General features: G+C 55.0%; 1 protein-coding gene across 6 annotated transcripts in view; it reads left to right on the top strand.

The window, feature by feature from the left end:
* Positions 1–25,805, top strand: part of NRXN2 (neurexin 2) — a 100,139-nt gene that overhangs the window by 18,064 nt on the left and 56,270 nt on the right. For 3 of the 6 annotated variants that reach the window (XM_061164491.1, XM_061164506.1, XM_061164527.1), the window contains exons 3-8: positions 174–203; positions 2,440–2,511; positions 6,816–7,117; positions 15,007–15,030; positions 22,533–22,694; positions 23,380–23,818. In XM_061164491.1, the coding sequence (XP_061020474.1) occupies positions 174–203; positions 2,440–2,511; positions 6,816–7,117; positions 15,007–15,030; positions 22,533–22,694; positions 23,380–23,818 (1,029 nt within the window). The remainder of the gene's footprint in view (positions 1–173; positions 204–2,439; positions 2,512–6,815; positions 7,118–15,006; positions 15,031–22,532; positions 22,695–23,379; positions 23,819–25,805) is intronic. The other 3 variants (XM_061164516.1, XM_061164500.1, XM_061164536.1) reach the window with 3 other exon arrangements.

Genomic DNA, 25,805 nt, shown 5'->3' on the forward strand with positions numbered 1-25,805 from the left:
CCCGATGCCTGTCACAAGTTAAAAGGGTTTTTAAATTGTGGCAGCAAAAGCTTTTTTCTCCCCTCTGGCTGATTTTGATGACTCGTGTTTTCTTTGTTTCTTTCCCCTTTTCTTTCTTTTTTCTTCTTTTTTTTTTTTCTCCTCTATTTCTTTCTCTCCTTTCCCTTTCCAAGGTCCGGCTCACCTGACGTTAAACAGCGAAGGTATGGTTTGAAATTCTGGTTTGGTTTGGATTGGATGGCCCCCAACCTGCGCCTGGATTTTTCTGGCCCCGCCCCCTCCCCACCCCTTTCCCCCTCCTCCACCTGCCCCGCCTCCTTCCTGCCTTCCTCCCCCTTCCTCTGCCATATCTTTATTTTACTGGGTGCTGGGGCGGGGGTTGGAGGGCTGGTCCTGGTGTGTGCTCTCCCCTCCCCTAACTCCCCCGACTCACTCCATCCGCCCTCATCCCACCTTGGTTTCTGACATCAAGAGATGTTTGAACTCCTGCCGTTGTCTCCAGTCACCTTTTTTGCGTTTTCCTGATAGTGTATCTTGCTTTTTTTTTTTCTTTCTCATGGTGGTGTTTTATTTCCTTCCACTCATTCTGATCATTCTTTCTCTTCTGTGAACCCAAATACAAAGAGAAAAGCATGGGCTGGAGGAAGAGGATTTTAGGCAGCCTCATTCCCCTCACCCTGCTGCTGTGGGATGCCCGCTTTCCACAGCTCCCCTCTGCTGCCCTACCCTGGCCCATACACCCTCGCCTGGTGACTTGAGGATGTCTCCTGACCCTGTTTGACAGATGAGGACATTTAAGCCCAGAGAGATGAAGTGACTCGCTAGTGATTACACAGCCTTTAATTGGTGGTACCGTTGGGACTGCTCAGCTATTTTTAGCCTCCCTTCGACCAAGTCCTTACCGTCTTTAAAAGCCCTGGTGTTCAGCAAACCTGGAGACAGAGCCCAGGCGTCCTGACCACGATCCCCCAGCTCTGACCTTCCTGTCACTGTCTCCCTCCCAGACCCTCTGGCACTGCTCCCGTGCCCAGGGTGGTCCTCTGTTGGGGCTCACCTTCCAGAGAGATGGGGTGAGAGTCTCAGCTTGTAGGCAGGAGAGGCCTACAGGATGCAGGCTGGGCTGTGGGGAGCCACTGAGATCTGGAATGGGATGGATTTAGGCCTGGGGTGGTAGAGACCTGGAATTGGTTCAGGGATGTGAAATTATGACAAGAAATGTGTGGAAGGAGGAAGTCACGGGTGGGTAGTCAGGGCCTTGCTGTTTGATTCACATTCTTCTTGCCCCTCAGTGCCTGGTCCTGGAGATGCCGGTTGTGGCTTACCATTTTCATAGATGAAGGCCTGAAGGACCCTTAAAGCCGCCCCCACCCCCACCTCCCACCCCACCCCCGAAAGGCCACAGCTCAGGCGTTATTCTAGCTTTAGTTCTGGGGATTGGGGTTGGAGTCAGGGCCCAGACAGGGACTTTTAAACTCCATCCTTGAGTTCCCCTCAAGAACCACCTCCTAGGGGCTGTTGGTAGCTGTGGTGCCTGGGAGTCACTGATCCCGTCACTGGGAGTCACTGGTCGGGTCACGGGAGTCACTGGTCCCGTCACTGGGAGTCACGGGTGGGCGGAGAGCTCAAGGCTGCCTGGGTGCCAGATGTGGTGACGCGTGCCTGCGGGGACTTTGGAGAGGAGGCCCGGGGTTGGGGGACTGGGCAGCGGGGAGCGAGATGTCCTAACTGAGAAAGGCCTTCCCACTCCCACGGTGAGCTCGGCCTGGCAGGACCTGCGGGTGTGCACAGCCCTGCTGAGGGCACCCTGCAAGGACCAGGAGCAAACGGGGCAAGGCCCTGCCCCTGGGAAGCCCCTCAGTCTAACTGGCCAAGAGGTGGACGAAGGCAACCTCGAGAACACACACTGTAGTAAATGAACAGGTGTGGAGGGAGAACCAGGCTTGCCTTGAGGATGGGCAGAGAACAGAAAAGGGGTTTGGTGTGGGGACTGAGGTGGTTTCGGAAGAGGGGGTGCTGTGTCAAGCTATTGCACGAGTGGAAGAGCAGGAACCTGGCCCAGCAGGTCAGGGTTGAGAGTGGCCATGGACGTTCAGGGCCCCCAGGACCAGAGGGCTGTCCTGTTGGCAGGCTGTCGGGCAGAAGGGGCTCCTCAACCAGCAATGAGGCCTCTGCTCCTCCATCCCAATCTCCCCAGCCTTGGGCAAGGGGTGGAATCAGTGACTGAGTCTGATGGGGTTCCTGGGGCTGGTGGTTCTTGGTTTGTCAACCAGCTCCTTCCCCAGAGGCCCTGAAGCAAATGAGTATCCAGAGCACACCCCGACCCCCAGCGTACCTCCAGGCAGGCGCTCTGCCCTGGAAAGGGCCCTCCATCACCTCAAGGCTGGGGCGGGACTGCCTGGCTAGCCCCCTGTGCCTGACTCCCCAATTCTGCTTCTCCAGTAGGGTCCTTACTGTTCTCCGAGGGGGGGGCCGGGAGAGGAGGAGCCGGCGATGTGCACCAGCCGTCAAAAGGTCAGTGACCCCACGGTCCCCAGAGGGCCCAGCCCTTACCACCCCCGCAGGCCAGCTTCATTCCTGGAGGGCAGCAGAGTCAACAGAGGCCTCGCCCCTTCTACCGGCTCTGAGGTCCATCCTGCACCCGCAGTACCTGCCCTGGCGTGAAGGGCCACAGAGCTTCGTCTCTGTCCCAAAGCCCCGTTGTCCTGATGACCTATTTCTAGAACACAGATGTCTTCTTGTGGCAATTGTTTAGGCCAAAGAGCAGGGATGCCTTGAGAGTACCTGTTTCCCTGGGATAGTGGCTAGGCAGCAGGTTCGACACCCCATTTAACCCTCAAATTCTGACGGCACGCTTGGTGTCAGCCCAGGGGGATTCTGGTGGAGATATTGGCATTTTTAATAGGTATGTAACATAGGTGTCACTTCAGTGAGCCTTCACGCCCCCCAGGTGGAAGGGCTTGTGGCCCTTGGTTTACAGATGAGGAAACTGACCTCACCAATGCCCCTGAGGCCAGCCTGGGGCCCTTTATCCTGTCTCAGGGCTGTAGGTTTCAAGCTCCCTATTTTTCCTGCACAAAGGCTATCTCTTAAGAGAATCTCTTCCCTAAGAAGTTTGCAGGGCAGGGAAGCAACCCTCAAGGAGCTCCAGTGGGTGCCAAGCCCTACGGCTATCAAGTCCTGTTCTTTTGGACGTGCTGTTCTGTTGGCCTGGATTTCTGCCATCTCTGCCCTCTTCCCCAGCCATTTGGTATCTCTTTCAGCTGACTCTCGAAAAAGCAGCTAGGCCACCCGCACTGGAAGTCTCCCCCAAGTTCCCTCGGCAAACCCCAGACTCTGCGCGGCGTTCCCTTTGTCTGCACATTCATTATATCACTCGCCACACGGCATCGTAACTGTCACTTTACCTGGTTGCCTCCCCCTCTCAACCGAGCTCCCTGAGGACAGTGATTGGGTGTTTTTGTTCATATACCCCTGGTGCTTTCCACGGCTCCTGGCACATATGTAGGCGGGTGCTCAGCAGATTTATTTTAAATGGGTGAATGGGCTCTGTTCTCAAGGGGCTCATTGACGTTCTAACAAATAACTACAATACAGTGTTGGTATATGCAAAGTATAGGCAAAGTGCAGACTTTGTGCAGAGGAGTTAATTTATTCATTGATGGAGAGAGAGGCAGCACATACACACATAGAACGTTACATCCCAGTAACACGAGTCGTTTATTTGTGGAATGGTTTACAGTTTAAGAAGCTTCACCCTGGCCAGTCTCTTTCTAGATGCCCACAGCAACCTGGAAGGTAGGCAGACGATCAGCTCCTTTGTCCTGAGGAGGAAGCTGGGCCTTAGAGATGCTGCCTCTTGGCCAAGGTCACAAAGCTGGTGCAGGAGCCAGCATTAGTGCCCAGGTCTTCTTTTTCACATCATACTTCCTCTCAAGGGAGCAGTACAAGATGTTACTAGGCAGTAAGTGCCAAATGAGCAGAACAGACAGCTGTAGTGCTTGAGAGCAGGGAGGGGCTAAGGGGGCTGGAGACCTTCCCAGAGGAGGGCTTTGAGCAGGGCCTGAAAAGGAGGTGGCTGCTCTGCCCCTCACGGCCTTTAGAGGTCCTGGACCACAACAACTGGTCTCTAGCCACATCCAGCTTGACTGGGGACACTGGTGGTGCTCCACTTCCCCGACCCTGGAAGACAAATGAATGTCAGCAGTGACCCCTTCCCTGTGCCAGGGACGGTTAGGAGCCGTAATGTTCAGGTGCTGATGGGAGTTGTAGTTCCGGGGTGTCCACATGGTGGGATGGGAGCGAGCGCCCCCTGCTGTTTCAGGTCCCACTCCTTTCAGATCTCCTTCATGCTCTTGGGGGTTCAGTGGGCAGGGTGACCCCCACATCCTTACCTGACAGACCGCCCCCTCATCCCCACCAATCCCAAGAGGTCCTGCTGCTTCCTCCCCACTCCAGGGCGGTCTCTGTCTGTCCTTCCCACCGTTCTTGTGTTTTCTGGTTCACATTTACTCCTCTCTTCTCTGTTGCTGTCCTCCAATTCTTCCAGGTTCCCTCTGGCTGCTCCAAGCCTCTTCCCATCCCTGGCCTGCTAGATCTCTGGCGGTGGCAGGCAGTGGAGGACAGGTTTACTCTGGCTCCTCTCCCAGGAGACCAGAGCGGAGCCCCGAAGAGTCGAGGAATGGCCTCGTTTCTCCACTTTGCCTTGGCAGCCGGGGTCCGGCTCTAGGCCCGCCGCTCTCCTTTTCACCAGGCTCTTTTGTTCTGTTCCAATCACTTTTCCACGTGGTTGCCTTATTCTTTCCTTTCTTTCTGTTTGACTCTCCTTTTAATATTTTCTTTGACTGCAGTGAAGGTGAGGGAGTGGGAGGGGAGGCCGGGCTTTCGGGAGAGACTAGGACGTGGAGCAAACTCAAGGTCAAACATGTTCCCTGTTCTGGTCCTTGAGCCCCCTGGCTCTGCCGGTGCCTGGGCAGCAGGCCTGGTTGCTATGGAAACAGCAAGGCCTTGGCTTCCTTTCCCTAGAGGTCTCTGTCCCCCTTTCCTTGCTGGCCCTCTTCTTCTGTCACCCTTACCTGTCCCCTCCCGGTTAGCGCTTGTCTTTATCCAGATTGCTTCCCTATCACCTCTTGCTCCCAACTCGGTGCTGTCGCCACACCCCTTCTGTCCCCCATGGTCCATCTTTCTCTACATGGCCCGCCTCCACATCGCCATTCTTCCTTACTTTTCCCTCCTTGTCTCTCCTTGACTCCTCCTCTTCGTTTTCTGGTCCTCTCTGCTGGAGCCCTCAGGTGGGCAGAGTGGGGCTTCCGGCTGTCCCGATGTGGCCCGTGCCCCACCAGCCTCGCTGCCCCACAGCCTCAGGAAACCGGGCCTCGCCAGCTGCAGCGAGTGCCGTGCCAGGCTCTGGGGCAGCAGCTGGTGCTTTGGCATCCGGAGGCAGTGAGGACTGAGTCTGTGGGCAGCTTGCCCAGAGGGAGAGCAGGGCTGTTGTGCAGGGGAGGGACATCTGCAGGAGGTGCACCCGGAGAGCCCTGGCTTCCACACGCCGTGCTGATGATGGGGCCTGGCATACTGTGGGCAGGTGCCTTCTGAGGGCCGAAAGCCCTGCTTCTTTCTGGGCCTGGGGACCTGTACTGAGAACCTCTGCCCTCCATGAAGGCCCTCAGCTGGCTGTCTTGTTCACCCTCCCTTCGAGATGGGTGGGCCCAGCTGGGAGGAGAAGCAAGTCGCTGTCAGAGTCCAGGTCCTCTGTGCTCCCTTGACTTCATGGCCCATTTTCTTCCCTTGATGGATGTGGGCTCTGGCTTGTGAAGGTGTAGGGTTGGGACCCCACCTTCCCTCCACTAAGCCGTAGTCACCCATTTGTAGAATGCTAAATGCCCCTAAGACCCTTCCAATTGTTTTCACTTCTGTTTAAAGAGTGCCAGTGAAAGGAGCCTTGTGCTGGGTGTACACACACACACACACACACACACACACACACACACACATAAGAGCCAGGTCTGCCCCTGTATCTTGCCTCCAGTCATCTCCTGGCACACAGGGTCCCTACATCTGCCCTCTGGCCACCCTTGGAGGCTCTCCATCTAGGACCTGTCAGCACTGTCCTCTCAGGTTGGACTAGGAAGTTGGCAGGGATGGTGACAGCCATCACAGTGGCCTCCTGTGTAAGCCCCGCCCCTGCTCCCTGGCACATCTGTCACCTGCATCGCCCTCCTGTGTGTCTTCCCCCTGCCCCCCCCCACCCCATTCTCTCCATTTGCTCAGTGCTATGAAGCAGGCTACTAGTTCCATCCCAGGTGGTCAGGCTTGAGATTGTTCCCAGGCAGTGAGAATGGCCATCACCGGAAAAGAGGCAGGAGGGGGAGGTGGGCTGCACTCAGGAGACCCTTGGTGCCCCGCCATAGGGGGACACTCTAGGAAGACTTCAGGTGCAGCCTCTTGTTTCTCTTCCGCATCTTTCTGTTAAGGGGAGTGGCTGGGGGAGGGCTGGTGGGGGAGGAGACGGTGAGACTGCCTGCTTCTGTCTGCTTCGCCTGGCCCTGTGGCAGCTTAATTGTCAGCTGTCAGTGTGAGAGCCACTTAGCAGCCTCCTGCCTTGGAGATAGGCGTGGAGGAAGCTGCTTCTGACAGCAAAGACGGCGGGGTCTGGAGAGGAGGGGGCCAGCAGGGGGTGGGGAGAGAGCCTACTGCTTGCAGTTGGGATCGAGAGGCTCTGGGTGCCCTAGACCTATGCCCGGTGGCTGGAGGGGAAGAGGGAGGTCTGGAGTGCCCACACCGCTCAGCCCTTTCCATTTCCCCACGGTGGCGTCCAGGCAAGGAAGAGTTTGTGGCGACCTTCAAAGGCAATGAATTCTTCTGCTACGACCTGTCACACAACCCGATCCAGAGCAGCACGGACGAGATTACGCTGGCCTTCCGCACCCTGCAGCGCAATGGGCTGATGCTGCACACGGGCAAGTCGGCCGACTACGTCAACCTGTCCCTCAAATCCGGGGCGGTATGGCTCGTCATCAACCTGGGCTCGGGAGCCTTTGAAGCCCTGGTGGAACCCGTCAACGGCAAGTTCAACGACAACGCCTGGCACGATGTCCGGGTCACTCGAAACCTGCGCCAGGTAGGGGGAGCAGGAAGATGGCCGGGGGCCAGTGGCGTCTGGGGCAGAATGGGGGTGGGGAGCGAGGCCACCGGGATGTGGGGCCAGGCATCAGGCTGGGTGGCAGGGTGTGGTTCTGAAGGATGTTTAGGTTTTGGGTCGGCTGACAGGGGCCAGGAGTGTGCCCGCAGTGGGCAGGCTGCAAGGACCAGGATCCACGCTAGGGAGGAGGCTGCAGAGCTGTCCAGGGCCAGAGCCTAGGGGAAGAGGAAGGGCTGGGCTAGGGTTGGTGCTAGTGACTGGGGTTTCAAGGGCTGGGGCTGAAAAATCAGGCGAACTGGCAGCAGGGTGATTCAGGACTTGGAGGAGTGAGACAGAACATGAATGATGGGCCCTGGAGGTGCTCTGGGATGGGGAGACTCTGGCTGGACCCTGGAGGGGCAGGTGTCCAGTTAAGGCAGAAAGTTTAGGACACGTGGGGTGGGGTGTGGCCTGCCCTTACGCGGGGCCTTTGGGGCTGGGCTCAGAGCAGGTTCGGGGCAGCAGATGTGAGCAGGGAACCAGCTGGAGAGGTGCTTGTTCCTGCCTCTCCTCTGGCAGCACCCCAGTTCGCTCCTGTCCTGTCCTGTTCCTCCAAATGGGTGCAGGCTCTCCCAGGGGTTCTTGACTGTCTTGCTGTGGCTTCCAGGCCCGCCCTTGCAGGAGCTCAGGAGACTCTTGGGGCGGCCCCTGCAGTCAGGACAGGGCTCTTCACCTCAGCGTCCCCAGACGCCCCCAACCCTGGAGGAGTGCTGATGCTTCTGGGCACTGACTCTGTCCTCAGTAGCTCTTACCTCTCACAAGGCACCGGGAGGCTGTGGCAGGCGAAGCGCTCTCTCTGGCCAGGCTCCTGCTTGACAGCAGCCCCCACAGCTTGTTTCCAGCCCTGAGAAGTTCCCGCCTCAAGCATGGTCCAAACCAGAGCCTTTTTCGAAAGCAGATGAGGCCTCTGTGCATCCTTAATCGCTCCCGTCTCCACCTCCAGACTCCTTGCCCCACTCACTGGGTGCCTGGGGCCCGGGTGCCAGGCTCCTGCTGGTCCCTTTCTCTGGGTCCACTGCTTTCTCTCGTGGCTGGTGGCAGGGATGCTTTCCCAGCTCCACTCCAGCAGGCTAAGTGCAACCAGGACTGTGGAGCCCCTGAGCCCTGGGAGACACCATCTGGGCTGGTTTGGAGCTCTTCTCTTACCCAGTACCTTCTGTGTTTCCTGGTTCTGGCTGAACTTCTTGGTGGATGAACTTCTGTTGTCTCTCCTCTTCACCATCATTGGCAACTTCCTTCTCCTCCTCTCCTTCCGCCCACTGAAGGCTCCTGGAGGGCGGAGGCCATCAGACCTCACACTGTTCTTACCTGCTCCTCTTCAACCCACTGAGTCATGATCTAATGGGGCATCCCCCTCAACGGTGACTTCCTCTTGCTGTTGGGACACCATGACTAACAACCTGCTCTTTCGGAGCCGCTGCTCCCTGCTGTAGTCTGGCTCCCACCAGGCGCCTGTTCTCAGTGCTCCCCAAGCTCTGAAGAGCGGCAGCATCCCCTGACCCGCCTGGAAGGCTGTCCTGTGTTGTCACCGTTCACTGCAGGGCTGGGCGGAGTTGCCTTCTTGCTGCTGTTCCCTCCCCAGGGCCAGTGTTGTCACCTGGTGCTGCCTCTGGCAACACGCTGCAAGCCCGGAGTCCTCATCCATGTGTCGTCTGGCCAACACGCTGTCCATCTATACAGGATGTGTGCTCAGTCGCGCAGTCATGTCTGACTTTTCTGTGGCCCCATGGACTTCAGCCTGCCCGAGTCTTCTATCCATGGGATTTTCCAGGCAAGAATATTGGAGTGGGTTGCCATTTCCTTCTGCAGGAGATCTTCCTGACCCAGGGATTGAACCCCAGTCTCCTATGTCTCCTGCACTGGCAGGCGGATTCTTTAGCACTGTGCCACCTGGGAAGTCCTATACAGGGTACTGAGGGGAAAAAAACATGGTCCCACACTCCCAGTCCTTTGGCTCTCGAGGAGACAGGATGAGTCTGTTAAAAGTGATCAGAGCAAATCCACACAAGTGCCAGCTAAGCGGCAGGAATCTTAAATGTTCTAGGAACTCAAGAGACACAGACAAGTGGGAGAGGTTGTGACCAGGGAAGGTGGGAAAGCCACCCAGAAGTGGTGAGGCCTGGCCTCCATAGCACCAGGATGGACAGTGACTCACAGTAGCCTCCTTCGGGTGCTCACAGAGTTCTGGGTCTGAGCTGGGGACCGATGCAGACCACTTCCCCTGGCTGGCTCTACCAGATGGCTCAGAACAGAGTCAGGTCATATTGACCCAAACACAAGCCTTTGGGGCTCAGTAGGTATCTGCTTCAAGACTTTGATTGAGAGGTCTTTTTAGAAAGGGTTTCTAGAGAGATGTATTTGACTCAAGTTTGCATCCTTAAGTGTGAGCTGCAGCCCTTTTTGGGTCATTGTGACCATCAGGGGGATGGCTGTGTTCTGGATTCATTGCCAAGTCCATCCTCCCCAGGCCTTTTGAGGGCCTGGTTCTCAGTTGAGGGAGGGGGTGCCCCCAGGAGGTTCTGGAAATGTCTGGAAGCATTTCGGGTGTCACGTCTTGGGGAGGGTGCTACTGGGTAGAGGCCAAGATACTGCTAAACATCTCCCAGTGCACAGGACAGCCCCACAGCAAAGAACGACCTGGCCCCAAGTGTTGGAAGTGCCGAGGAGAAGAAACAGTGCAGAGACAAGGGCCTCGTGGCATCCTGGGATTGGAAAGATCCTTTTGTGATTTGAGGGATAATGTAGGGTCAGGAGTGGCCAGGAGCAAGGATAGGAGTAATGTGAGGAATGACATCTGCCCCAGCCTCTGCGGGGGCACTGGGGTCCACGTAGTTTTCCCCAAGTAATTAGAACGATGGGGGGACCACCACCTGGGGAGAGCCTGGCCCAGAACTGACATGGAGGGGGTCTCCCTTCCTCCTCTTGGTTCATCAGCTTTGGGTGTTGGTGAAGAGGCCGGCTCCTATGACTGGAAGAAGGCAGAATTTCTCCCCACCTCCCCTGAACCAGATAGTGACCCCTGGAATCATCCAGCACCTCTTAGAACAGTCAGGGCCAGAGGGAGCATGACTGAGACCACACCCTGCCTTTGCTCTGCTTTCCCCCTGCATCCAGGCTTGACGACTCTATGCCCAGTGGTGTCTCCTGGGTGATCTTGCCAAGAATGATTCCATCTGAGGATTCCCTGGGGCCTCTTTTTTTTTGGTTATGCTGGGTCTCTGCCAGCTTCTCTAGCTGTGTAGGGCAAGTTCTAGAGTGTGTGGTGCTCAGGCTTAGCTGCAGTGTGTGGGATCTAGTTCCCTGACCAAGGATCAAACCTGGGCCCCTTGCATTGGGAGTGTAGCCTGTTATCCCCTGGACGACCAGGGAAGTCCCTGAGGCCTATTTTTAATCTTGGGCACACTCTCCTCCCACACTGGTGTGCCTCCCCCACCACACATGCCAAGTGCCAACCCACTTCATCTCTGGCCAGCTAACCAGCACCAGCTCTGGAGACAAGCTGGCCCTTGAAGTATCATGTGGAGCTTCCTCCCACCCAGCTCCTTTGAGGCCATGCCTCGTATGGAGGCCCCCTGGACCCCAAGGAGGGAGTCCTCCAAGGATGGGGTCTGGCAGGCACTTGGGACTCCCTCCCCTGCCTTACGGCTTGGCCTCCGGGTTTCTCAGCCTGTCACACACCCTGCCTCAGAGCCTAACTGTGCTGCTGGGCACGCCCTGTCTACACCGGCTTCCGGAGCTGCCCGCTTCATTCCCATAGTGCTCCTTGAGGACACCACCATTCACCCTCCTTTCTGCCGGGTGAAACCCTAGAACTGGGGTTTGAGCTGGACTGACTGGGTTCAAGTCATTGAGTGACTTGAAGCAAGTTATCTAACCTGTGTGAGGTGAGAGGGGCCTTTGAGGAGTGACTGAGGTGACGCCCCGGGCTTGGCACACGTGAGCATCGTGGGCTCGCTGCCGCCTTTACCGTTAGTTGTGGGGTTTCCAGTCCATCTCACCAGCTTTGTAAGGCTTTTCTTGAGCTGCCTCCACTGCCATTCCCTGCCCTGGCCCGGTCAGTCTCCCTTTTTGCTGTATTCTGGCCCTGTCACCACACTCTTTATCTGTGGGGTTAATTTGTGTTCATCTCTTTTCTCTATTTCTAGGTGGTGAGCTCCTTGAATGCTCTTTTTAGTCTGCGTCGGGTCTTAGTTGCGGCGCACGGACTCTCTAGTTGTGGCGTGTGGTCCCAGGAGTTGCCGCGCGGGCCTAGTTGCTCCTGGGCATGTGGGATCCCAGTTCCCTGACCAGCGATCCAGCCTGTGTCCCCTGCACTGGAAGGCAGATTCTTAACCACTGGGCCACCAGGGAGGTTCCCCTTGAGGGCTTCATACCAGAAACTGAGTGTTTTTATTTGTTTTTCTGGTGGTTTTGCTGGTTCCCAAGGCTCTTCCTTGAAGCCAGTTGGTGAGGTTTTGGACAGATTAGCAGATCTAATTATTTCATGTGAGCCGGGAACTACTGTTGTCCTCTGGGAAAAACTCCTTCCTTTATGCTCCCACCCTCTCTTTGGAGTTTCATCAGGACCTGTTCCTTTTCTTACAGCACTGCTCAGATCGCACCCTCACATCTCTCCTTCATAGGCCCCCAAGTTCTAGGGTCTCGTTTCTTTTTTGTATCTCATCTAACTTTTCTAACAATCCTGTGAAGTGGGAGATACTTCCATTCACCAAGGAGGAAAAAGCAAGTTGAAGAGCTGGCCCAAGGCTATTCTGTGGGAGTGGGAGGGTGAGAGTCTGTCTGACTTCATTCCTCTGCCTCCCGGGAGGGCCTGGCTGTCGTCCTTGGTGTGCAATGCTAAAGGGCCTGTCACTTGCCTTTTGGTCCTGCCATTCTTGGATGTTCCCATGTCTTGAACCATTTCAATGTTCTGCTGTCTCTTGAAAAAGTGGGCCTGTCTTATCTGAGTCCTCTTTTCTTTGTCCTGATTTTTCTTGCTCCGTAGAGATTACCTTCATCCAGATTGTTGTGATTTGTGTGTATAAACCCCTTCTTGGCTTTCTTGAGGGGCTGGAGCTATGCTGAGACTTCAAGGTAGAGATGGGGCAAGGTTTTGTCCAAAGGCCCTTGGTTGTGGTAAGTTATACTTGCTGTAATCACTGACCTCTTTCCTCTGTGATTGATGTCCTCCTCCTTCATCACGCATGGTCCTCCATGTGCTCCTGTCCTCCAGGGGCCCTCTAGCTGCTTCTGTGGCTGGGGCAAAGCCTTCCTTTCCCAGTTGTTAGTCTGAAGCCCCAGCTCTCCAGATCCCAGCATTTGGAAAGGTGTGGGCTGCTGCATCATGGGCGCAAGCTGGGTTCCGGTGGAGCCTCCACCCTAGTGTCTGGCCACAGTTGCCCGCTCGGGCATGACCACCGAGTTCTGGATCTGTACTCTGTAGATCTAGAGGGGTCCTGTCTCATCCACTGCAATGTCACTGTTTTTCAGAGGAAGCCTAGATCTCTTGACACATCAGTGGGAGGCCCAGGCTTTGAACGCACAGCTCTTCCCTCTCAGTCTTGTTTCTTAATTCACTCTTCTATTTGTTAAAAATGAAGTTGTCCGTGAAAGTTGAAAACTGCTTTTTCCTTATTTTAGTTTCTACAGCCAGTTCTAACTTCAAAAGAGTGGCAGTTGGACTTTTACCTGCAATGCCTCTTTTTCCCTTGTCTTGTTTGACTAGTGCAGTGGTATCAGCAAACTTGCACCTTTTTTGGTGCCATGGATTTAGCTGTCATGAAGCTAATGTTTCCTTGCCCTGAGTAGTTGGCCTGTTCATTTCCCAACAGTCCTACTGGCCGATAGGACCAGTCTTTGTACCATGTGTTAGACTTTTTGTCTTCCTGCTAGGTAAACTGCTTCTGCATCACTAATAATTAATATTGGTCACTCAGCACTCTAGCTGCTAAATATTGAATTCTGTTATTTTTAATTATACAAGGCCCTTATTAATTGTCTTACTGAATTAGTCCTGTGCCCACTGGTTATAACAGCTCTCTAACTAATGGGTCTGTCCCCAGAAGACCTTTCCTTCTCACAGTCACACTCTTGGGCTTGCAGTTTAGTATTTGATGGACATTAAACAGTAGTGTCCCAACATCTCTGTCACACTAGGTGAAGCTGCCCCAGCCCCATTGACACCTCCTCCTCAAAGGGAAATTTTGAAGGTGGTTCTTGCTGCCGTCTTTGACCATGAGGAGAGGAAATGAACATAGAGCTGCATGGGGGTGGGGCTTCTAGAGTCTGGGGTAAAAGAAACTGGCTTCTAGTTTAGAGAGGAGTGAGGGATTTTAGAGGGAGGTGGGTCTTTGTGTTCCTTCTTATTTTGTGGTATGTGGGGGGAGTGGATTTCTGGCTGTGGGGAGTGGATGCTTGAGGGTCTGTGGGTGTGGGGAAGGAGGGTGGGCTGCTGGGAAAGCCTGACTGATTGCACAGACTTGCATGAATGATGGTGGAGGGCGGGGGGAGTACTTCATTGTGGGAGAAACAGCTGCCCACAGGGGCATAAGAAAATAGGGTGGAATGATTGAAGAACCAAGGAAAATTTGGGGGCAGTGTGGGCTCTGAAAAGTCAAATTAGGATTAATTTAGGAGCTCTGGGTGGGAGAGTGGGTGAGGGGAGGAGGGTTTGGGATGAGGTATGATGTGAGAGTGAGCCCTCTGCCAGCCCATGGAGGGCAAAGTTTCCTTTTCCCTATTTTGGTGGTGACTTGCTCTCTCTTCCTCTCTGAAGGAAGAGAAACAGGAAAAAAATATAAAGAGCTGCCCTTCCCTGTACCATGACTCCCTGGGTCTATTTGCTATCTTCCATCCCCAGGAAAAGCAGACACCCATATTTCCTCCTTTACTCCTTGGCAACCCCTTCCCTTTTGCTCCAAGTGAAATTGCCTCTCATTTAAGCCAGTCCTGGGATTCTCTGGGGGCCTTGACCATTCTTCTCCCAGTCTCACAGCCAACTGGCCCATCACCAACCAGTTAACCCATTAACTCAACATGGTCACTGGTCAGCCAGTTGGCCAGCACCAACTTGTTCTTTAGGCAGTTCTCTGGAAAGCCATCTGGTCGACCAGTTAGCCAACAAACCCCTGCGTTCATTACCTGAGAGTCAATAGCCCATGCCTTTTTCACACCCCTATTCCCCTTCCTGCCTTCCTCTCAACTCCCTAACATCTCAGCCCACAGGACTTACTAATACTGCATAATTGGGTCTGCTTCTTAACCCCCTGCCTTCCCTCTCTCACCCTCTGTTGGAAAACCCCTTTGCCAGCTCTGTGTGTGTTACTAACACGCTTATAACCCTGGGGGGACCAAGGGATGGGCAGGGACAGGTGGGGCAAGGTATGAGTGAAAAACCGAACTAACCTTTCTGTCTCATCTGCGGAATGTCACCATCTTTAAGTCTTTGCTTTCTTGGTCTAGTTCTTTTGTTGTTTCCTTCTCTACTAACCAAGGTCTTTAACTGTTCCCCTTCTCTGCAGCCGGCTCTTCCGGGAGGGGATGGGGGGAGGGGACTCCAGGGCTGGGGTTGGGGGGGATCGGGAGAAGGGATTTAATTTCTGTGTGTGTTTTATTTCTCCCTCCCATTATAATTTAATTTTTTTTAAACAAAACACTTCAGCTGAACTTAAGGTGGGAGGGTCTGAATAGACAACCAAATATATATGGATATATATTTTTCCTCCTTCCTTGAGTTTCACAGTTGGTCATTTTCTTTTTCTTTTCTTTCGTTCTGTTCTTTTGTTGTTGTCTTTGTTGTTCTTGTTTTTTTTTTTGACCCCCCCACCCCCTCCCCCATATCTCCGGTGAAGCACGCAGGCATTGGACACGCTATGGTAAACAAACTGCATTATCTGGTAGATATCACTCTAATTGTCTTACCGTTTGGTTTGCCGTGGGTTTTTTTAACTGTTCGATTCTCCCTCTTTTGTTTCCTTTCCCCATTTGGTTTTGGTTGTTTTGCTCTTCCAATCGTTTTCTGCGTCCTGGACAATCTCTAGATTTTGCTTCTATCTCTTTGAGTTTTCCTCTTTCCCCTTTCTTGCCTTTTTTGGTCCAAACGCAAATCCAAAAGACAAATGGAAATCAAGGAATTTGGCCTGTCCCTGCCCTAACCTCCTCCCTTAATTTCTGAATTCAGATTCCTGGCCAGAGAGACCTGGGGCAGACCCCATGTTCATCGGCTCTGGTTAGACCAGCCCCGATGCCAGGCTGCTTATTTCTCTTGCTTTCTTTTGTTCCTTTTCTCCCCTGCCCCACCCCTTGTTTCTTTTCTTTGATTTAGTTTCTTTCTTGGTCTCCTGAAAATCCATGGAAAACACCATCCCATGACATGCTACGCTCTGCTCAATGTCAGCTCCTGGACAGGCCCCTCGAGCTGGGGGAGGGGGCTGGGGGTGAGGCCTCTGGGGGCCATGGGCTCCACAGGTCACAGGTGGGGAGGGGACCTTGGGGGATGCAGAGCTCCTTCACATCACTGTTCACGCCAATTTAGGGGCTGCCCCAGGCTGGTTGCCTGAGAAGGGACAGCATCTCCTGCCTCACTTCCCAGCCTTGAGGGGTCTTGGTTCTGGCTCCCCCACATCTTGCATGGCATGAATGGTCTTTTCCCCCCACCAGGGACAGTGTCCAGTTTTCCCACCGCTCTGCCGCTCTGACTAACACTGTGTCTCACACTGTCTTTCTTCCCCTCCATCTCCTGTCCCCTCTCTGCCCCCCACTGCCTGTCCCGCATGGCCTCTGACTGGGGTTGGTTCCCTTCCCCATTGAGGGGGTGAGAGGAGGAGGCCCAGCGGGGTGAAGTCGGGGTACTTGTTGCTGAGCTCCTCTGTTTGGGTTGGGCTCAGGCTGGTGAGCGTTGGTGTGGGTGTCTGTGTAAACGCAGCTGGTGTGTGTTGGTGTGTGGGTGCAACTGTGTGTAAATGTTGGTGTGACATTTAGGGGGTGTTGGTGGGAGACGGTACTGTGTGTTTGAGACTCTCCTGGTGATTCTACAAGTGTAAACGCTGATATGAGCTGAGGGCTGTATGACTGTGTTTTTGAGCCTGTGAGGGCTCTTAGGAGGCGGGTTGTGGGGCTGGGATGGATGGGAGCAGGGAAGGAGCTGAGGCTGGCCCTTTGTGCCTCGCCTCGCCCGTGAGTGTGTGCCTGCAGGCCCTGCTGTGTGCCCTCCCCTGGGATTCCCTCCTGCCCGCCTGGTCCAGGCTCTGCGGCAGCAGGCGGTTAGTCATCGTCTATTAATAATGCAGAGTGATTGAGCGCCAGGCTGGGGACCCTGCAGATGGACGTGTCTGCTCCCACGGGGCCCATGCTGCTTGGGGTAGCTGCCTGGCCTGCCCAGCCTCCCAGGCCCACGGAGCTGCCTGGTTGGAGAGGATGCAGCTTGGGAGCTGGGGCTTCCTGTCTTAGAGGTTCCGCATCTTCCCCAGGAGGATGTAGCCCTGAGAACACGTCTGGCCTGTCCTGATACTCTGGCAGCACTGTACTTCCCTGCACCCACAGACTTGTGGTGGTCCTGTCCTTTGTCCGGTCCCCAAGCCAGTGCCAAGCCATGGCCATCCCAGCCGTCCCCAGTCTGAGGCCTCCTTTGGCCATTCTGTCATCCTGGTGTTCAGATGGAGCTGTGTGATGGTCCCAGGACTGCTCTTCCACAGGCTGTTTTCTTTTGCTGCTGCTTTCGAAGTTTGCCATTGCTTACCTCTCAGACCAGGCCACTGAGTACCTGTCAGGAACTGGGCGTTTGAAATTCTTTATTATTAATTAATTTTTTGGCTGCCCTATGTACAGCATTCAAGATCTTACTTAGTTCCCTGACCAGGAATCAAACCTGTGCCCTTGTAGTGGAAGCGTGGAGTCTTAACCACTAGACTGCCAGGGAAGTCCCTGGAACTCTCTTTACAGACCTTCACTGGACAGCCAACCTGTGACTTTGCGGACAGAAGAGAGGCAAGATAAAGGCAACCCCTAGGGTAACTATCTGAGAATTAGGGCCCAGAAGACTTCCCCTTCCTTCCAGTCTCAGTTCAGTTAAAAACTGTGAACTAGGGCTAAAGCTGTTTCTCATCTGCCAAACGGCTGACATTCCTCACTTGCCTTTCAGGGAGTCAGTGTGAGGGTCAAGAAGAGTAGCGGAAGTGAAAGCGTCTGTACTCTGTAAAGGAAATAATAATTTTATTAAGCTTTATAAAATGTTAACTGATTATCTCCGTGTTTCCAGGGCAGGGATATTTTGTACAGAAGCGATTCCCTTCCCATAGCAAACCCTGGAGAATATAGCATCTCTGGCCCTACTGGAGATCCTATTACCATCCTTTCTTGGGATTCAGTCCTAAAATAACTACATGAAACCCCAGAATGCCCCAGGAACTGGGCCTGAGGAGGAGGAGGGAAGATGGGATGACTTGGTTAAGTTGGTCAAAAGGCAAACAACCTTGCCAAATCCTGGCAAGGAAAGTCCCTGTGAAATTCTAAGTCTCTGAAGCCCACACCTCCTAGTGTGAGTGTCCCTGCTTGACAACCAGAGCTGGTGCCTCTTGATGGCCTGAGTCACCTCATTAACCCTCAGACACCTGTCCCAGGGATCAGCTCTTTGAGCCAGGAGTGGAGTCAGAGAACCTGGCACCCAAAGAGACAGCGTTCAACCTGCTCTGATTTCCCAGGCATTCCTCAGATGGGCTCTGGTTGGTTTTGCACTTATTTTTACTAACTCCTTTGTATGGACTCTGTTTGTTATTTGAGCATTTCTCCTTGGGGGAGAGAGTGGATCTAGGTCAAAAAGGCCAACCAGTGGAGAGGTTTGGGTTAGGTGTGCTCAGGCTGAAGGGAGTGTTCTTTGCACCTGACACTGGAGACTTTGCTTCTTCTAAGTAGCTCTCACTTTTTGAATATCATTTAAAATTGACAAATGCCTAGATTGCATGTAGCAGGCAGAGATTATTCCCAGTTAACATATGGAGGAAACTGAGGCCTGAGAGGGCCCGGGGCCATGTACCAAGTAGCAGAAGAGTTCAGTGCTTTCACTTTGTTGATCTCATTTGAGCCTCACAGTAAGCCTGGGAGAAGCAGGAGTCATGGAAGTTTATAGATGAGAGTCAGGGAGGTGAAATGAGGATTGTTCTGGAAGATGGTAAAGACCAAATAAGAACTCAGGATTTCTGACCTGAAGTGTATGTTCCAGCACCATTGAGTCCAGTCATCAGGATTCCCTGTGCGGCTGCACACCCTCCTTCGGCTGTCCTCCTCTCCTCACGCCCTGCTCCCACCCTCTGCAGTCTTAAGGGCAGGCCAGGACTGTCTTCCTAAGCTAATTGGCCTCACTCATCTTTGGATCATGAGCCTTTTGAGAGTTTGGTGACAGCAGTGGGCTCTCACTGGAGGAAAAAAAACCATTGAAGTGGTTTGCATACAATGCCAAGGGATTTCTTGACTCCCCAGAGCCCATCTAACCTGCTTACAAGTTAAAAAAACTCTGCCCTTGATCTTATTCTCCCCTTAATAATCCCCCTCCCAGGAAGGTCAGTGACCCTATAATCATAGCAGGGAGCTGGGGAAGGCTCTGGGTGATGTCAGAGGGCCATTCCCCTCTTTCCAGCCTTTCCTTTGGGGCTGTGATGGGCATGAGTGCCTGAGGCAGAACATTTGTGGCCAGGACCTGGTTTCAGGCTAGCAGCCTGCTTAAGGGGGGAGACCAGCAGAGCAGAGCAGGAGGGAGGTGGGGCCAGCAGGAAGGGTTGAGAACCCATCAAGGTCATAGGCTGCCCCTTGCAGCCACCTCCGGCCACCCTCCCCGTCCCTGGGGAATGGAGCAGAGGCTGGGTGTGGGGCTCCTTCCCCTCTTCCTTGACTGGTCATGGCTCTTCCGGGGCAGAGCTGTGGCTCATTTGTCATGTTCTACTCAGCTCCACTCAGGGCCCGGTCTCTCTGTGTTGTGTGGATTAATGCGGGTGGTGTGCAGTCTCTGCTGTGTCTTGGGGTGCTAGCTGTGGTCCTGATGACAAAAAGGATGATGCTTGGAAATGAGGCTGTCCGGACTCCCTCCCACCGCCTTCAGTAAGATGTGGTGTGTGAGCAGGTGTGCCTGGGGTCAGTGATCAGTGGCGAATGGGTGGTGGGAATGAGTGTCTGGGTTGCCCTCTGGGGAGAAAGGTCTGAGTCTAACATCCCTTCCCTTTCTTTCTCAACCTGTACATGTCTCTGTCCTAGTGGCAGCTCCTCTCCCCTCCTCTGTTGGAAGGAAGCTTCTCCTTCTGCACCCCTGCAGCTCTTTTGCCTCCATCTGGGCTCTTCCCTATGACCCCTGGCCCTGCATGCTTTACCCCCACCCCGGCTGCCTTTCTCTCGCCTGTCCTGCCGGGCCGGGACCCCCACCCAGGCCCTCTAACCCGCACGTGTCCAAGCTGCCATGGCTGTTGTGTGTTGCATGTCCCCCCTCTGCCCTCTTCCCCTGCCAGAAGCTGTGCGGGGGGGGGGGGGGGTTGGGGGGCAGGGGCATCATGAACCCCTGGGGTGGAGGGGGACTGGGGGAATTATCCCCCTGTTTCCTGCTTTTACTAACGAACCTGCCATTTTTGTGTCTGGACTTTGATTTGTCTGAGGAAACAGTCGGGTTTTACTAATCTCACTCATCTACCTCCTTGCCTTCCCCAGAGACCTTCCTCCATCCCCTCCAATCCTCAGCTTCCTTTCTCCCTGGTGCCCGTCTCCCCCTTTCTCTCTCTTCTTCCCTTACCCCGCCCCCCTTCCTCCATACACCTCCTTATGTGACCCTGCCTCCTGCTGCCCTCTCCCCACCCCCTGGGCCAGGGAGGCTCTAAAACACCAGGACAGATACACAAGGGGTTAAGGCAGCCCTTTTCCCATAGGGGTCACCACGTGGCAGAGAGTCGTATAAAGCAAGGTGGGCAAGGTCAGATTTGCACCCAGTTGGGAGGGGTTCAGGGAGGGCCCCCCAAGTCATGTCCTTCTAACTCTAGGGCGAAGGCAGGTGAGCTGGCTGCATGGAGGGGCAGAAGAGAGAACATAGGATGAGGAAGATGCCAGTAGCTCGTGCCTTGGCTTCTGGGGCCGGGGAGGGAGGACAGCTGAGTGGCTCAGGCTGCTGGAGCGAGGAAGAGCCTCTTCCTGAGGAGCTACTGGGGTTGGGAGGGCCCCCCTCTCCCCCAATCCCTGCACAGGAGCAGGGCGTCCCGTCCCAGCAGTCTCAGAGGACTGTGATTCTGTCCGTGTTCGCTCCCCAGGCACTGGGTTCACACATGGCACACAGGCAGTGAGTGCCGTGTGGCCCTGATCGTCAGGCCACTTGACGGTCACCTGAATGGTGGCCATGTGTCCCCTGGACTGTACTGGGATTAGTAGGGTCACAGGGACACATCAGGCCAGGGGTCCGGCCTTCAGGAGCTGACTCTCAGTTGAGTTTCTAGACGTAGGCTCAGGAACTACTAGTGGCCCGATTCCTGGTCTCTCAGGGCGGCCCTGGGAGTGGAGGGCGGGCTAGAGGCCCCTTCCCCCGGCCACCTCTCCCTGTCTTACTCCCAGCCCTGCATCCCAGCCCCCTCCTGCCCGTTCTAATCTCGTCTGCATGTTTTTGTGACTAATACTTTGACCCTTCCCCTTTCCACCCAGAGCTCCACTTCCTAGCCCCGGGTGGGATGGAGGGAAGAAGCAATAAACAATAATGACCAGCCCTCACCTCAAAACAAGACATCTTCAAAGTGCCCACTTCCACAAAGACATGCCCTCACCTCTGTCCTTGAACCCAGTCCCCCCAGCACAAGGTTTGATGGTTCCTAGGAGGGAGCCCCTTCAGTCCCACACCCCCACACCCTGTGAGGCTCCAGCGCAGCATGAGGGGGACTCGAGGGTCCTGTGAGCGACGGTCCCCTTGGCCCTGTTCCTCTCATGTCCCTCAAGTGTTCCTAACACTCACTCCCCATCCCCGCAACAGTGGAACCTTGGAGACCAGTCACTGGAAGATGGCTGGTGGCATGTGTGTATGGACTGGTGTGGGAAGGACACTGTGGGCTGTGATCGGAAGGCCCCAATCTCCAGACTTTGCCCAGACAGGGGCTGCTGAGGCACATTTGTGGAATGGGAAGCAGGAGGAGCTGTAGCCTGCAGAAGCATGGTGTTGGGTTCACTGTGAGCCAGCTTCCTGATCGCCCCCGTAGGAGCCTGACTGTCCTAATCCACCGCCTTCTGAGTGTGGGGGCTTGTGGTCCCCCCACCTTTCACTCTGCACCACAACCTGGCTGGGTGTGGGTGCTCCTCTGGCTAGACTTTTCAGGGCTCGGGTGGACATTTGCCTGGGGAGCAGGGACTCATGGAGTTCCCTGCACTTGTCACTGTTCCGCCCCCCCCCCCCCCCCCCCCCCCCCCGCCCAGGTCACTTTTCACTTTTGCCTTCCCCAGGCCACTACTGAGCCCCTTTCACCTCCTTGGAACACCAGGTATGCCCCCATCCCTACCTGTCTTGTTTTGTTTCCAGAGTTTTCAGCCCAGGGACAAGGTAACAGGAGGTTAGCCTGTCTCCCTCTGTTCCCTAGCCTGGCCCTGACGCCATAGCGTAATTGTGAGGATGAATGAATCAGGCAGGGTGATGAATAGGCCAGTGGCTGCCTCCTTGTTGGGGGACAAGAGAGTGACCCCAAAACAGAGGGACCCGGATAGCAAGACAGACCCAGCAAGGGGGTTGGGACCAGTTAGGAGGTAGTGATGGGAATCAGCCCTCAAGGATGCTGTGCGTCTCTTGAGAAGTGCCAAGGCTCCCCAGCAGTATCTGGGTTCCTGGTCCTCATGCCCTTGCCATCGTCCACCTCCCCACGGGCTAAGACTGAAAGGACTCTGCCATGCCCTGGAGGGAGAGCTGCAGGGGTGTCGATGCCACCAGGACCCCAGGAGAACTGGTGCTCTCTGCCTCTTTTATGAGAGATGCTCTTAAATCACATGTGCGTCCAGAGACCCTTTAAGAGGAGAGAAGCATCAGTGCCATTTGTACCCCGGGGGCCCCACTCCCATTCATCTGTCCATCTGGGGCCACTTCTGAGAGCCACTTCCTGCTGCTGCGCACAGTGAACACCTTGAGCACCCTTCGGGCCTCTGTCTGCCGAAGGGGCTGTGGGGCCGGCCTCAGCCCACCCTGAGACCATCAAATCTTGTGCTGCCTCCTTCTTTTCCCCCTCCCCACCCCCACTGTTCCTCCTCCAAGACAAGCAGACATAAAAATGGAGAGTCCCTCTCCCCACCGCCCCCCGGCCCCTCCCTTGCCCTGCCCGTGGCTCTTCCCAGGGAGCTGATGCCAGTTGTCTCCTCGTCTCTCCCCCTCCCTCCCTGGGCTGGGCAGGTGACCATCTCGGTGGACGGGATCCTGACCACCACAGGCTACACGCAGGAGGACTACACTATGCTGGGCTCTGATGACTTCTTCTACATTGGGGGCAGCCCCAACACAGCCGACCTGCCGGGCTCGCCCGTCAGCAACAACTTCATGGGCTGCCTCAAGGACGTGAGTAGGGCCAGGAGAGGCGGGGGGCACCCCAGAAACCCCGGTCTGACCAGCCAGCTGCCCTGGGCCTCTGTACCTCTCACTCTGTGGTGGGAGACCGCCTCTCTTCAAAACCTGAGGCCCACTGACCCTGGCAAGGGGCTTCTCCTATCTCGCTTCCTTGAGCCCTGAAGGCCCCCTTCTTCTCAGAGGACCCTTAAAGCAGCTGTGTACAGAAGAGAGAGTGGTGGGCATGAAAACTAAAGACCAGTGTTTCAGGCCCACTCACCAGCTCTGTGACCTTGGCTGGGTCCCTTGACCTGTCTAACTCTTAGTTTTCTCAGCTGTAAAACGGGTATTTGGTACCTACTTCTCGAGGCGGCTGTGAGGGGTAGATGAGAATGTCAGTGTCAACCACGTGTTCCTGGTGGTTGTCCTGCAGTTATTGTGAGCTGCAGTTCAGCAGCGCTGAGGGCTGCGGTGCTCATGCTGGGCAGGGAGACAGGACAGAGAAATAAGTCCGCGAGGGAAGCGCTGCCCCCAGCCTCTCAGCCTGCAGTTCTAGAATTGTGGTCTGGGCTGCTGAGCAGGGGCCCCAGGCCTGGGTGGCAGGGCCCCGAGCTGTCAGGCAGGAGTGGTCAGGTCCTAAACTGCTTCCTGTTCTTCATCCTGGGACCCACCCATCCCGCCCCACGGTCCTCTGCAGGTGGTCTATAAGAACAACGACTTCAAGCTGGAACTGTCCCGCCTGGCGAAGGAAGGAGACCCCAAGATGAAGCTGCAGGGGGACCTGTCATTCCGCTGTGAGGATGTGGCTGCCCTGGACCCCGTGACCTTTGAGAGCCCCGAGGCCTTTGTGGCACTGCCCCGCTGGAGCGCCAAGCGCACCGGCTCCATCTCCCTAGACTTCCGCACCACGGAGCCCAACGGGCTGCTGCTCTTCAGCCAGGGCCGGCGGGCCGGGGCGGGGCCTGGCAGCCCCAGCACTGCCCAGCGGGCCGACTACTTTGCCATGGAGCTGTTGGATGGCTACCTCTACCTTCTGCTGGACATGGGCTCAGGGGGCATCAAGCTGCGGGCGTCCAGCCGCAAGGTCAACGACGGCGAGTGGTGCCACGTGGACTTCCAGAGGGACGGGCGCAAAGGTCAGAGGCCTCTGCATCTTCCCCTTTCCCCTGGCCACCCCTCTCTGGGCTTCCCTGATAGCTCAGTTGGTAAAGAATCCATCTGCAATGCAGGAGACTCTGGTTCGATTCCTGGGTCAGGAAGATCCGCCGGAGAAGGAATAGGCTACCCACTCCAATATTATAGCCTGGAGATTTCCATGGACTATACAGTCCATGGGGTCGCAAAGAGTTGGACACGACTGAGCGACTTTCCCTTCATTCACTTCACCCCTCTTCACCCACACTGACCGTCCAGTCTGCTGTTCTCCTCCACTCCCCTTCTCCTGGCCCTCCCAACCCCTCCCTGTCCTTGTTGCCATGGTGCCTTGGAAAGAAGGAGGAAGAGCCTCTTCCCAGGGAGCTCTGGGGCCAGGAGGGCCCTCCCCCCACACAGGAGCAGGGTTGTCCCATTCTAGCAGTCTCTGACAATTGAGGTTCTGTCCATCAAATGCTCCCAGAGCACTGGGTTTACACACAGGACACAGGAAGTGAGAGCTGTGTGGCCAGTGATGGTGGCGTGTCCCCTGGATAGTGCTGGGATTAGAAGGGTCACAGGGACACATCAGGCCGGGAGTCAGTCAGACCCGTCAGATCAGGTGTGGGTGGGTGCACGCCTGACACTCCCACTTCCTGCATGTGTGATGTTAGGCCAGCACTCAATGCCTTGCAGCTTCCGTTTCCTTTTCTGTAAAAGGGATCATTAAACTGGGTTCATCAAGAGGGGAAATCAAGGAAAAATCTATAAAAGCATTCGCTCAGTGCCTAACACAGTGGTTATCCCATTCTCCTTAAACAACAACAACAACAAAACCTTCCCAACCTTGCCTTCCTTCTATCTAGATCCTTTCGCCTTTCTTTATTAACTCACTCAAATATCTAGTGAGCACCTCCAGACGCCAGGTGCTGTCCACGGTGCTGTAACGAGGCAGCAGTGAGCTATAGCCTTGGCTGTCCTGGAGCACATCTTCCAGTGAGGAGGCCGCCCAGTAAACACCACACTCTGCCTGGTGAGGGGTCTTACACAATAAAAGAGCAGGGTGGAGGGTGCTGGGACCAGGCAGGCACTGTTCTTGAATCTTCTGCTGCTTCTAGCCACCCCTCCTCCACTCTTCCTTTTCAGCCTTCCTTTCCCATCCTCTTCTTGTTTTCTTTCTAATTTTCTTCTTTACTCTTTTCCATCTTGTTGGACAGGGGAGAAAGAACTGATACAAATGAGAACTGACACATTATCCAATTTAAGGCCTTATCACCGTCAGCTAAATTTTCATGCTCCCCCAGCTGTCACTGCACTGGGCCTTCATCTCGGGGTGGAGCGACCGTCCCCACACACGCAGGGAGGAAGGGGGCTGCCACGGCTCCTGGAGGCATCAGCCTCTCATGGGCCTGCTGCTGCTTCTCAGAGAAATGTAGCCTTCCCCAGGCTTTGCGGTAAATGGGTTTATCCCCTGGTTTCGTGTTATGAGGGTACCAGGGAGTCTTCACAGAACACAAATCGCCTCCCAGGGTTTCCACGCAGGGGATCTGTGACTCTCTAGGTTGGGAATCTTCTCAGGCCTTGTAGAAAACCCCAGGGCCCTTCACTCTGCTCTGTCTTCAGGCAGTGGTTTCCTTAGGCTCACTCAATCGCCAGACCCCATATACCAGGCCTGGCTGGCCTGTGAGTCACTTCGGCCATTTCTCATGGCCCAGCACAGACTTGGGGTCATCACTCCAACAAAGCTCTCTTTGCCTTTCCCATGTTTTAACATTTTCTTTTGGTAATTTATATACAACATAAAATTTACCATTTTAATCATGCGTAAGTGTACAGTTCAGTGGTGTTAAGGGCCTTCACTGTTGGGCCTTCACTGGCTTCAGTGTTGTGCAGCCAGCACCACCATCAATATAGAGAATGTTTTCATCTTTCCAAACAGAAAATCTGTCCCCATAAATACTAACTCCCTGTCCCCCAACCCCTGTAAACCAC

The sequence above is a fragment of the Dama dama genome, chromosome 2 (genome assembly GCF_033118175.1).
Source record: "Dama dama isolate Ldn47 chromosome 2, ASM3311817v1, whole genome shotgun sequence".
Classification (NCBI taxonomy): Eukaryota; Metazoa; Chordata; class Mammalia; order Artiodactyla; family Cervidae; genus Dama; species Dama dama.